At 46.7% G+C, this 13,625-nt stretch overlaps 1 protein-coding gene across 1 annotated transcript in view; it reads right to left on the reverse strand.

The window, feature by feature from the left end:
* Dhcr24 (24-dehydrocholesterol reductase) overlaps nucleotides 1–8,976 on the reverse strand; it is a 29,226-nt gene extending 20,250 nt beyond the window's left edge. Inside the window, exons 1-2 of the mRNA XM_028786076.1 lie at nucleotides 8,715–8,976; nucleotides 5,475–5,630 (exon numbers count right to left, since the gene is read on the reverse strand). Of these exons, the coding sequence (XP_028641909.1) occupies nucleotides 5,475–5,630; nucleotides 8,715–8,945 (387 nt within the window). The 5' untranslated portion in view covers nucleotides 8,946–8,976. The remainder of the gene's footprint in view (nucleotides 1–5,474; nucleotides 5,631–8,714) is intronic.
* Between the last annotated feature and the right edge of the window lie 4,649 nt (nucleotides 8,977–13,625).

Here is a 13,625-nt window from a genome sequence, read left to right on the forward strand (position 1 = left end):
GAGGCTGAGGCTGAGGCTGAGGCTGAGGCTGAGGCTGAGGCTGAGGCCAGGGAACAGAATCCGAAGAGACGATTACAGGTAAAGAAGCCAGGATGTCATCCAGGGTAGGACATAGTACCTATTCCCATAAGCCAGCCTGAAAAAATTGATTCCTGTGGTGTTGAGCAGGTCCTGAGAATGGTTTGCCTCAGTAGCAGGGAACAATTAACCCAGATTAAATGGTACTCTGGTCCATTTCAAGAAAATCACGACCCAACAGGATCAAATTGTTGCCAAGAAATATAGCCGCCTCCTGGAAATAAAACCTCAAGACATGCAGGAATGCAATAGCCAACACCCCTAGGAAAAGGTCAGAGTGCCCTAACAGTCCAATTAAAAGTTACAGGCATGCAAAAAGACAGGAAAATACAGCCCATAATGATGAGAAAAATCCACCAAGTAACACAGACCTAGAACTGACAGACAATAGAATTAGTAATCAGATAAATCAACTGGATTCTCCTTATTCAAATTGTTAAACTTCAGGGCCAGCAAGAGGGCTCAGAGAATAAAGAACGTGCCTTGCAAGCCAGAAGACCTGAGGTCAGTCTCCAGAAATTTATACTTTTGAAAATGGTTCTCAGCAGGGCAGTGGTGGTGCACGCCTTTAATCCCAGCACTTGGGAGGCAGAGGCAGGCGGATTTCTGAGTTTGAGGCCACCCTGGTCTACAGAGTGAGTTCCAGGACAGCCAGAACTACACAGAGAAACCCTGTCTCGAAAAACAAACAAACAAAACAAAAAAAAAAGAAAAGAAAATAGTTCTCTGACCTTCACATGTATGTCACAGCATATGCATCTGTACACAATACATACATACATACACATACATACATACATAAGTAAACAAAAATATTAGCAAGACCCAGTGTCTGAAATGAAAGATACAGTGGACTTATATTTATGGTAATAGAAACCATCTAAAGTAAAATAACTTGAACAAGTTAAAAAGGCCTAATATACCTGTAATAGCAGTCCCCAAAGAAGGAGAGGAAAAAGAAGGCAGGGGAAAAAAAAGCCCTTAAACTTTCTACAATCAGTAAAAACTTTACAAAATTTAAACCCAAGAATGATGAAGAAAACAGTAGCAAAAAACCTTCATAATAAAATTACCCAAACCTAGTGATTAAGAAAATGTCTCAACAGCTGAAAAGAGAGAGGAAAACCTATTAAGAGGGCTGCTATCCCTCCCTCCCTCCATCTTCATTTTCCTATATATTCCTTTCCTATTTTTTCCAGACAGGGTTTCCCTGTGTAGCCCTGGCTGTCCTGGAACTCCTTCTGCAGGCCAGGCTGGTCTTAACCTCAGAGATCCATCCACCTGCCTCGGTCGTGGCTTAAGCCATTAAGCCCAACTCTGAGTTTAATTTCCAGCATTCATGTTGGGCAGCTTACAACCACCTGGAACTTCAGGATCTGATGCCCTTTTCTGGCCTCTTGGGAGAGGCACACACATGTGTGCATAGACAGACACATTAAAAAAATACATTAAAACAAAAACTCCTGACAGAGTTCTTGCTAGAAATGATGCAAACAAAAGTAGTGGAATAACTTCTTTAAAGTACTGAAAGAATACATATTTATATAAGTTGTCATGTATACAAGAAATGTTAAGAGGTCTTTTGAGCAAAAGGAAAACAATGAACAGACATAAATCTCTAGAATAAAGTGAAAAGACAGTAACTCTACAGACAAACAGATGTTCTTATATTTAAATTCCTTTACTAGGCAACAAAATAATGATATAATACAGTGTGGAGCTAAGAAAAATGTACAGAATAGTAGAAAAGGTGGCAGGAAGGAAACAGAAATATATCATCATAAGATATTTACACCATGTGTGAAGTGAGGTAACATCACTGCTTTCAGGAACATGTATACTGGAAACCCCCAGGCAGAGCTACAGAAAGATGTCAGAAAGGATGCTAGCACAGCAAGCCAGAAAGGATGCTAGCACAGCAAGTCAGAAAGGATGCTAGCACAGCAAGCCAGAAAGATACTAGCACAGACTCACTAAGATGAGAACATGGGGAAGAAAAAGGAACAAGGAAAAAGTGTACATAAATAGACCACACGTGACAGACTGAAGGCGCCACAGCAAGTAAGGACAGTAGATGCAAATGGTCTCACAGTCGCAATTAAAAGACAGAGGGGATGGAGAGATGGCTCAGTGGTTAAGATGGCTCAGAGAGTGGCTCTGACTGCTCTTCCAGAGGTCCTGAGTTCAATTCCCAGCAACCACATGGTGGCTCACAACCACCTGTAACAAGATCTGGTGTCTTCTGGTAACAAGATCTGGTGTCTTCTGGTGTGTCCGAAGACAGCTACAGTGGGCTCATATACATAACACAAATAAATTAAAAAAAAAAAAAGAAAAAGACAGAGGCTGCCAGACTGAATAAAAAAAATCAAGACAAATAAAAAAATAAAAAAAGTAAGACAAACACACTATGCTAGTTCAACAGTAAATATTTAAAAAAAAATACAAATCATGCCATGGCTAGTCTAATGAGAGACTAGCATTGCCGGGCAGTGGTGGCGCACGCCTTTAATCCCAGCACTTGGGAGGCAGAGGCAGGTGCATTTCTGAGTTCGAGGCCAGTCTGGTCTACAGAGTGAGTTCCAGGACAGCCAGGGCTACACAGAGAAACCCTGTCTCAAAAAACCAAAAACCAAAAAAAAAAAAGAAAAAAAAAAGACATTTTAAACAAACATATTTGTTTATGTCTAGTATCAGAGAGAAGTAAGTGACAGAGCTGTAAGGGCAGATTTGGGCAAGCCGATGAGCAATGAGACCTAGTTGACATTTGTCACTCTCAAACAGCTCATTCACGTGAGTATATATACACATGTGTACACACACACAGTCTGTTGTTATTTTTTTTCTCTTTAAAAAGTTGAAAGCATTCAATTTTCTGGCAACAGCTAAATTAAACTAGAAGTCCAAGATAGAAAGATGTTGCTAAATATTTGGAAAGTTAACATCCTTGTAATAACCTAAGGTCAAAACACATAGCAAAAGGGAAATCAAGAAGTATTTTAGGGAGGGTAAGATGGCTCAGTAGATAGACACTTGTCACCAAGCCTGACCCTGTAAGATGGAAGGAGAGAATTTATTATTCCTGAAACCGTCTTCTGATTTCCACATTCCCCGCATGGGTGGTAAAATTCTGATTTTCAAAAGACAAGCCACGGGCTAGGAGACAATATGGAATGATTTTGGATTTTAAAAAATTAGCAAAAGATATGAGCCTCACCAAAGACAACATGACAGTGGCTAGTACAGAAGGGTGACCAGGGTCTTCAGTCACTGCAAGGAGACGCCACCCCATCTCACCCTGAGAATGGGTAAAATCAAGACCAGCTACAACAGATTCAGCAATATGTAGCAGCAGGCACGCACTACCCATGGCACTGTAAAGTGAAGCTACTCCTTAGGAAAACAACCTGACTGTCTCCTTAAACGTAAGTAAACATCTGCCTGTCGTGGGAGTGGCCGTTCTACTCCTAGGCATTTGCCCAAGTAAAGACTTTTAAAGATTACTTTTATTTTATATTTTTAGATTTCTTTTTTTTTTTTCCGAGACAGGGTTTCTCTGTATAGCCCGGGCTGTCCTGGAACTCACTCGGTAGACCAGGCTAGCCTCGAACTCAGAAATCCGCCTGCCTCTGCCTCCCAAGTGCTGTAGATTTCTTATTTTAAAATATGTGTGTGTGTGTGTGTGTGTGTGTGTGTGTGTGTGTGTGTACATGTTATGCAGGTGCCCTGGGGAAGCAAGAAGCTTTATATCCAGAGCTGGGGTTACAGGTGGTAGTGAACCCCTTGATGTAGGTGCCAGGAACCAAACTTGGGTCCTTTACACGCACAGTACACAGCTTTAACTGAGTCATCTCTCCGGTCTCTGTTTTATTTTTATGTGTTTAAACTATGTGTATATGTGTGGTGGAACTCAGGGGTATCCACTGGCCCCCCTGGAGCTGGAGTTGTAAGCATTGTGAGCTGCCTGGCATCAAAGACAGGAACTGAACACAGGTCCCCTGAAAAAGCCCAGCCAGCTCTCCAGCTCTAAAGAAATACCTTACATGTCTATAGAAAGCCTGTCCAAAAGGGTTTTAACCACTTATTTTGTAACAGCCTCAAAGTGGAAATGGCAGGGACATCCATCAGCAGGTAAATGACTAAGCAGGCTGATCATGCAAAGCATACTATGTAGCAGCAAAACAGTATGTACCAGGGACATTAATATGGATGCATCTTAGAATACTCATTAGAGAACCCAGACCAAAGAAGTACGCACTAAATGATTTTTTTCAATAGTATCCAAAGTCAACACTCAGTTATAACGACAGAAGCAGAACACTGCTAACCAGAGGCTGTGGGTGGACTGGGCAGGGAGGGGTTTAGAGAAAGAAATACAAAGATGAGTAAATTTTTAAGGCTGTGAGGTACGTTCTGTATTTTGATAATGGTTTCACTGATGCAATCATGTCAAAACTCATGTCAAAATTTATTACCCAACTGCACACTTTAAATATGTGCGGTTTACTGTGCCAGGTAATGTCAACAATGCTGTATCATTGAAGGCACAGTGACACAAGTACTTTGGTCAAGGTCTCACACTGATGAAATGTCATCAGGCGGACACTTTGTAGTCAGTGCTGCTCCTGCTGCTGGATAATGCAATGTTCTATCAAAATAAAAGTGTAAAACAAATCTCTGCGCTGGAGATCTCTAATTACAGGGAAGCTGAATTCCATTTTCCTTAAGCTGTGTGTTGAAAAGAAGAATGTCTACACTTTATCTTAGCTAAAAGGCCCAGAAGCATTAAGAATATGTGTGTGTGTATGTGTGTGTGTGTGTGTGTGTGTGTCTGTGTGTGTGTGTGAGCAGTGGGTGGCAGTGGCAAGGAGTGTGTGTACTTTTGGGATATCCAACCAACAAGCCTATACCAAGTTCCCCTCTCCTGCTTCCTTCGCAGCCTACCAGCACACCTTCTTACCAGGATGGATAAACAGGGTCCTTTTGTCTCATTTTTGCCTGTGATTTCTCCATCCCTATTTTTTTCTTATAGAACTAAGGCAGTCAAGAGACTTCCTGGAGTTCTCAGCTTGCATGGCTGGCTATAGGCAGGCTCTCCTCCTAGCAGCTGTGGCGCTTGGGAGGACAACAATGGGAGGTAGAGCCTCTCCTGATGGCCTTGGCCCTGTCTACTCTGGGATGTCACTGACTGAACTCATTTCCCTGTGAGTCACTCACACCAGGGGCAGTTTTTACCTGTTCCCAGAGCCAGAGTACAGCATGTGCTCGCCTGGTTTTGTTCCCTTTTTCGGAGGGGAGGGGAGGGAGAGTAGTACTTGGGATTGAACCCAGGGCCTTGCACAATGCTAGGTAAACGTGAACGCTCTACCACCGAGCTGTGACCCCAGCCCCCTCACCTGTTTCTTGGTGTCTACCTCCAGAATGTCCATCAGATTGATCATGATGTTCTTATGAGTCTTCTTGTACTTTCCAACGCGTAGTGAGACAGTGAGCCAGCCCGGACGGCCCGTGCACATGAAGGTCTTACTGCCCTGTTCCTTCCATTCCCGAACCTGCAACCAGAGGACAAGACTCAGATGGCTCCATCTGGGATTCCCAGAGGGGCTCACAGCCCTCCTTCAGGATGAGGGAGCAGAGGAAAACGGCTTTATCTGGGCACCAATGGAGAGGATGGGGATGCTCTCTGGGCTTTCTCTGTGCGATAACAATACACTGGCTGTTCTGCTGACCTTGTGAGCTAGGGAGACTCACAAGGAAGAAAGCAAAAAAGAACTAGAGAACAGTTAGAGTACTCCAAAGACATTACGTGGAAAGTCCAGGAAAGGCTTTTTAGCAGTAACAGAGCAATTATTAACGTGATTATCATCTCCACTGTACAATCACCCAAGGAGGCACCTACTGTACATTGTCTTGTTAGATCTTTTAATCTCAGGAGGTTGGGTGACCCCCACCCCCTTTTGCAGATGAGGAAACCCAGGCAAAATAGCCTGTATGAGGTCATACACCCCCATGACTGACAAGACCTAGATTCATAGTCAGGACTGAACAACCACAGGGCCAAAAAGACAGAGCTGGAAGACAGATGGGCTTAGTCCATGGAAGAAGAGCTACTTATGAAGCATATTCCGTGCCAAGTGGATGCCTGTCGTCAGCATCCCCACACGCTAACTCATGTACCAATGTGACAGGGAGAGTGGGCAGGGAAGGAGCAGCCAGCCAATGGAAGCAACGACTTCGGCAAAACTTCCACACCGGATCGGGAAGGGTACAGAGAGTGATGCACTAGCAAGGAACAGAGGAACAGAGGAAGCTATCTTGTCCCTGAAGACAGACAGGCAGCTGTGACTGGTGGCAGAGGCCAGAGCATCCAAGCACCAACCCATTTCCTCTTCTGCTTCTAGTGATTTCTCTCCCCTCCACCCAGGCCGACTGTACCCTGCTGGCCACAGTGACAGTTTTAGGAATGGGACTGTGATCCCAGCAGGCAAGCCCCTGGGTCTGGTTCCAGGAGGGGCACTCTCTCTTTGCTGAGGTTGTGACAACACCGGCTGGATCTAAGCAAGATAGTGTTGGGGATTCCACAGGAAAACAGCACCCCACGAGAATGGAGCCAACTCAGGGGAAGGAAGAGCCAAGAAAGGCAGGCAGGATGAAGCTAGATGGGGTAGGGGTTCTGGGTTCAGCTATGGCTCAGCCAGCCGTACTCCTAACACAACTGGCACTCACTAACACACTCTGGCCCCAAGGGGAGCTGTCAGAGAACAGCCTCTGTCTTTGAGAACTCACAGGGCATCCAGCAGGTAGATGGCGTTCAGGATACAAGCTAGTATACTTTTGATTCAAACCAGCTTCAACTAAGTTTTACCAGAGTCTAGTCAAGGGTCAGTTGGCTGCCCTGGAGCTGTCAGATGAAGGGCTCAGGGTGGGGAGGGGCTTTCCTCTTATTCAATCTGGCAGAAAGGCACTACTAGGAGTAGGCGGTGGGAAGACAAAGGGTGAATTCCAAGACCACCCAGCTCTGTCTGACCCTGCAGTTGGAGACTTTATGTAAACAGAGTGTGAGTGAGTGGATTAGTGGTGCCGCTGCTGGATCACACAGGCAGAAACTATCAAGCCTGGAACATTGATTGGATTTGGGACAGAGAAGCAAAGCCTGGGGGTAAAAAGTTCTTTGTTCAATTCTCAAGAGAGGCAGGAAGGGTCCAACAAGTAGGTAACTACTCAGGAAGTTCCGGTAAGAAACTCTACATGAGCCAACAAAACCAGAGCATGGGATGGGATGGGATACAGACCCGAGGCTGAGGGAGCTGAGAGCTCAGACTCTTACCAATGTTGACTGCCTGCCTTATTTACCAGTTGTGTTGTCCTGGGCACATGAATCAGAGCTGGAACCTCATTTTAGTAAAACAGGTACCAGACACCAAGGAGGCCATGGACTTTAAATTGCACACACGAATGGCACAGGTACAGCGTGACCGGCCCATTGTTCCCTGCTTCCTGCACATGCTTCCATTTAGTTTAGGTTAACAACCACTCACTAATATACTCCTGCCCCAAGGGGACTGGGAGATAACAGTCCCTGTCCTCTGGAGCTCACTGGGCATCAAGCAGGTAAAAGGGAAATAGAACCTCCAGGTAGACCCAGGAAACACGGTGCAGCTGGGGGTGGAAGACAGCAGAGACTGTGAACTGCATAACCCAGGATGGTGGTGTAAAGTACTTCTGATCACTGCACTCTGCATCTCGCATTGGGCAAGGTCTTCTGGTCTGGAGGTCAGTCTCCCTGCTCCTCAAGCTAAACCTGAGGCGCTCGGTCTGCAGCATACAGCATGAAGTAAATAGAACAAGAGGGTGCCATGAGGGCAGCAGCAGGAAGCAGACGCTCTCTGCAGCCTGATGCCAAGTTAGAGAGGAATGTAAGGAGGAGCAGAGGGAGCCCATGCTAGCCCTGGATGGGGGAAGAAGCTTCACCGCGAAGAAGTCTTAGCCTAGGTGCTGGCTGGCCTATGTGAACTCCTCATCTACTTACTGGGACGACTACATCTGGGTGCAAAATCACCGCACATCCAGAGTCTGGGACGCCACATGGAATTGAGGGCTGACTCTGCCTTCTCTTTCTAATCCTCGATTGTAAAGGGATCCGAGGCACCTCGGCCCGCAAAACAAACTTTCACGTCTTTCCCAGCATAATGCTCCTCCAAACTGACTTTCTAACCTTTTTCCTCTCGTGACTGTGCTCCTCAGCCTCCCTACCATTGCTCAACCAATCTCTCCACTTGGATCTCCCCCTACCTCATTTCCCAGCATCACCTCCCAGAGGCCATTCCTCCTCTGGAATGCGGGGGGCTGATGAGTTACCTGACTGTCGCGCACCTCCCGAAGATTTAGGGTCCCTCGTTTTCCAGGCACTGCGCATGCCCTGCACCTAGCGGCCCCTCTATAAGCCTAGGAGTAGGGTTCTGTTTGTTGCCCCGGTGCTTTTGCTGATTCCGTCTCATCCTCGGGCAGTCCCTTCCCCCATCACACGCCCGGTCCTTTGCGATCCCCCTCCCACGCCCGTTCCTCCAGCCCCACACACGCCCCCGTCGCCCAGCGAACCGCTACCCTGGCGCACAGCCGCGCCCCGCGCCACTCACCTGTTTCTGGATGTCCCGCACGCGCTGCTCGTGCAGGCGCGGCGCACTGCTCAGCTTGAACACCACCCAGGCGCGCACGTAGTAGTAGATGTCGAAGATCAGCGAGAGCGGCAGCAGGAAGAGGCACACGAACACCCAGCGCTGGTGGATGAGAACGAACTCCAGCCCCTTCACTCGCACCCAGAGCAGAAAGAGCAGAGCGCACACCGCCAGCGACACGGCAGGCTCCATGGTGTCGCGGCGCGCCGCACGGGAGGGTGCGGGCTCGCGCCGCCCGTCACCGTCGCCCGCTCCGCGCTCCGCCGGCTCAGCGCCTGCCGCCACCGCCCCGGGAGCCTGTAAGTCGGGCCCGCCGCCTCGCGATTGGCTTGGGTCGCCAAGGTTCGGTGGGCCGAGACCCAGGCAGCGACCAATGGTGAGCCGCGCCGGGGATCGGACCAGGGAACCGCTGCGTTCATTGGCTGCGGGAGCCAGGCTGCTCCACCCTCTTCTAGCCGGCGCGCGAGGAGGGGCTGACCTGGGATGGGGGGCGCGCTGATAGGGTTGTCCAGCGGCCGGCTTGGCGGGACTTGGGGTTGTCGCTCTGGAGGCAGCGGGACCACCTTTGATCTCCGGTGGCGCCTGCGGTGGACACAGGTCAAGCACTCGTGCATTGGGTTACCTCCCCAGGGTGGGAGGCGCTCCAGACAACCACCCTGCAGGAGAGTCTCTGGCCTTGACCCGGGTAGGTCAAGTCACTCCGTAGGCACATGGCCAGGAGGGGGAATCCTTTCAATTTTCAAGGCGTTTACCGTAAATGCATTTAAACTACTCCCTTAGTAGTTCTGGATCGTGGGTAGTTGGGACCCCCCCCCCCCATTTTTTTATACACGATGGTGAATTCCACCTGTCGAGTAATTTAAAAAGCACAGAGGCGTTGATGGCATTCTTCCATGCTGAAGCCAAAGTGGATGGAGGCCTGGAGACAGAAAGCAAGAGCTTCAAGGCGGCATGGCAGCCCTAGATTGAGTGAGAACCTAGCACGTGGCCCTGGCCTTGCAGAGCAACCAGGCCCAGGCTATGGAACAGCCTCTGACCTTGCCAGAAGCTTAAGTCCAATGGTATTTACACTTTCCCTGAACAGGAGGAAGCTCAAAATATTTACTTTTCAAACCTGTCTTCACGTCCCAGGACCTTCTCTGCTTCACGTGTCTTTCCTGATTCCCTCCCTTTCCACCTTTGTCCAGACACACACTTGGGCACTCCTTTCTTCCATCCTTTATAGCGCTGTCTTCGGTGAATCTGTCCCTAGAATGTTCTTTCCCATTGTTTCACCGAGCTAAAACACTACACAGCCTAGAGATCCCGGAGGTACCACCTCTAAAGCCAAGTTTATGCACTTCCTTCAGAGGCTCACAGTTCTCTCCATTTTTGTATAATTGTCCCTTTGTGTGTCTCTCCCTCCTACGGATGGAGCTTTAGGGCAAACAACGCCTTGTTATTACAGCACTTTTGTATTTCCAGTTTGTGGCATAATGACTAGGACATTGTAGACACACCGTGCGTTGACCAATGGATAAATGAAGATATGTGGGAGTTCAAATATCCAATAGAAATCAAAGTTCAAAGTGAGAGGTTGTTCACCCTAAGCTTCAAAAGGGAGGATTCCAAACTTGAACTGACCTACCCCAGCTATGACAGCTACTGATAGAGCTATCAGTAGCTTACCCAAATTGAAATGTCCTTTAAATGTAAAACACATGTTCATAATATTCATATTAACTTTGGTCAAAATGATTACATTATCTTGGGTTAATTTCTTTATTTCTTGGTGTGTATGTATATGTGCAGACATAACCGTGACCTTGCACATGCCTGTGCGTGCAAGGGAGGGCGTGTGTGCTTATGTGTGTGGACAGAAGTTCAGTGTCCGCCCTCCTGTTTGAAACAGTGACTCTCAATGAACCTGGAGCTTGCTAGACTGGCAGGCCAGTGATTCCTAGAAAATTCCGGGGATCCACTCTTTTTTTCTTTTTTTCTTTTCTTCCCAGTGCAATAGCAGGTGTGCACTGACACACCAAGCTTTGAAAATAAAATTTTTTATAGTTTTTGTGTGTATGTGTATGTCCACGTGTGTGCATGTGTGCCATTTGAATTCCCTGGAATGGGAGTTACAGACAGCTGAGAGCCACCACTCAAGTCCTAGGATCCACAGGCTTCTTCACTGTCTCTCCTTCCCCCCTAACACCTGGCTTTTTTAAGGTGAATGCCAGGGACCTGAACTCAGATCCTCATGCTTTCGTGGCAAACACTTTACTGTCTGAGCCATCTCTCCAGCCCCCCGATTTCATGTTTTAAAGGTAGTTTCTAGAAAATTTAAAAAAAAACTGGTTTGTATCATGCTATGTACCCAGAAGCTACAATCCAGAGAGGCTGTCAGAGGAGAGAGCCTGTTCAGACCGTGTCTTACTCTGGATCTGTCTGAAGCAGCTGTTCAAACCAACACTTTATTTTGGAGGTTAAGTGTTCTGAGAAAAGTTCAAGTATAGTGTAATGTGAACAGCAATTTTAACTTAAAAATTAATTAGAGATGAGTATTTTGTAGAAGAAACAGAGAAAATTACTAATTAGGATAGTCTTATCCTTGGGAAGAGAAGATGGAAGCCCATAAATGTTGATAAAAAATTTATTTTCGGGCAGCAACTGTCAGATAAAAGGAATGAAGAAGTACTCATAGCAGTTGCTTAACTGGCTAGCGTATTCTCACTCTGTCCTGCCTGTTTCTTTGCACTTCTGACTCCTCCTTTGCCCCTCTCCTCACGAACTCTAGTCCTTTGAGTTGCTATAGCCTAAACAATGAGGAGAGTCACCCCCAGCCGAGCCAGTTAATCTGTGTTTTAAGTGAATGCAAGGAGGCCCGCTTACCTTAGCACATGGTGGGCTTCCTGCATTCACCATGGAAGACACACAATGTCCTGGCATTCCAAAACCCAAAACCTCCCTCCTAGGCCTCTTTGGAATTACATACTCCTCATTGTGAGCCCCTGTACTTCCCTGTTCCTCTCTCTCTCTCTCTCTCTCTCTCTCTCTCTCTCTCTCTCACACACACACACACACACACACATACACACAGAGGAAGTGACATCATAGAAGAAATCATCTTGAGCTATTTATTAATTTATCCTAGAGTTGAAGTGACTGCTTTGAACCAAGAATCTGCTCATAACCGCACATTAGTTACAAAGTCGATGAAGCATGAAAACAGGTCAGTCAGAGTGTGGGAAGAGGTGCTCTGGGCAGCACTTCACAGGCTAGCCAGAAATTAAGGACAATCCCTGGGATGGTTCGACCACAGTCTTCCTAAAGTGCAGTTCTTCATTTCCTTTTCTGATAAATACAGGCCTAATCCACACAGTTTTCCCCCTAATTAAAGAATTTAATAAACACCAGAGCCCTGGCATTTCTTATATGTATATAGAATAGTTTCTCAGGTCATTTGGTCTTTAAGCCAGGGATATTCTAAGGAAATGGAGACGTTTAGGCTCAGAGGTCAAGTAACTTGTCTTACTGTCTTATTCGGGCAAACAGTGATGTTGGAGTATGGCTCTCACCATCTGGATCTTTCCAGCATTTGAATCTTCTTCTTTGGTTAGATGGGTCATCATTTCCTGTGGCTCCATTCAGCAGATATAAAGTGTAAGCATTCTTAAAGTATGGCTTGAAGACTAGTTACATGAGAATGCTTGCTAAATTATACTCTAGACTGTCACAGCTCACTGAAACTAAACTTCCAGCAATGACCTGACTTTTCTTTTCTTTCTTCCTTTCTTTTTCTTTTTGGTTTTGGACAACAAACATAGGGCTCTGTGTGTTGTATATTCAACTTCAACACCCTGACAAAACTTGGGACAAATATAATCTTCACTAAAAATGGGCTTTCCCACTCTCTGTGACCATGACTCTGAATATAAACACTCATCTGCTAGTTGGAGTTTCTGCGGGGAATGCTAGTGAACACAGGCATGATTACAGATGCTTTTCCTGTACCCGTAACACAACTAAACGCACTGTGACATGTGAAGCAGAGTGTGGTCCAGCACTGTGGAAGGATTTAAAGTGGACTCAGTAATGATTACTATCAAGAACCTAGGTGATCATAACCATCATCCAATACAGCTCTCGAGACAGGATGTCAGAGCCTGTGTGTTGGAAGTCTCCCAAAAACTGATATCAAAAGCTTGACCTCCAAGGTGATACCATCGGGAGCTTCTGGAATCTTTGAGAGGTGGGGTTTTGTGAGAGATCCTTTGGTCTTTGGTGGCATGTCCTTAGAGAGTGTTGTGGGACTCTGGCCTTGCCTGTTCTCAGTTTTTTTTCCTTCCTTTCTGGCTCATGAGTCAATGGCTTTGCTCTGATACTTTTTCTACAAAGTGCTGATTTACCACAGGCTCAAAGAAATGGGAGCCACTTATTGTGGAATGGATCCTCAAAAATGGAAAGCCACCTGATAGGAGCTGAGGCAGAGAGCCCAGGTTGGACGTCTCCATCAGCTCCCTCCCCTTAATGGTCCTGAAGAGGGGAGGAGAAATTGTGGAAGGCAGAGGGGCACAGTCCAACATAGCAGGGTTCATAGGGGCTCTCAGAGACGGAACTGGCAATTGCAGAATCTGCATGGGTCTACACTAGGTCCTCTGAATATATGTTATGGTTTGTTGGCTTAATGTTTTTGTGGGACTTATGACAGTGGGAGTGGGGTGTCTCTGACCATTTTGCCTGCTCTTGGGATCCTCTTTCTCCTATTGAGTTGCCTTGCCTAGCCTTCAGGTGAGAATTTGTGCAGACACTACGTCTTTATCTTCATGGATCTGTGCACTGCCCACAATGCCAGTGCCTACAAGGCAACTGGGCTCCACTTTGGTTTTTGCCTTTATT

This window comes from Grammomys surdaster, unplaced genomic scaffold, assembly GCF_004785775.1.
Source record: "Grammomys surdaster isolate TR1022 unplaced genomic scaffold, NIH_TR_1.0 100, whole genome shotgun sequence".
In the NCBI taxonomy this organism is placed as follows: Eukaryota; Metazoa; Chordata; class Mammalia; order Rodentia; family Muridae; genus Grammomys; species Grammomys surdaster.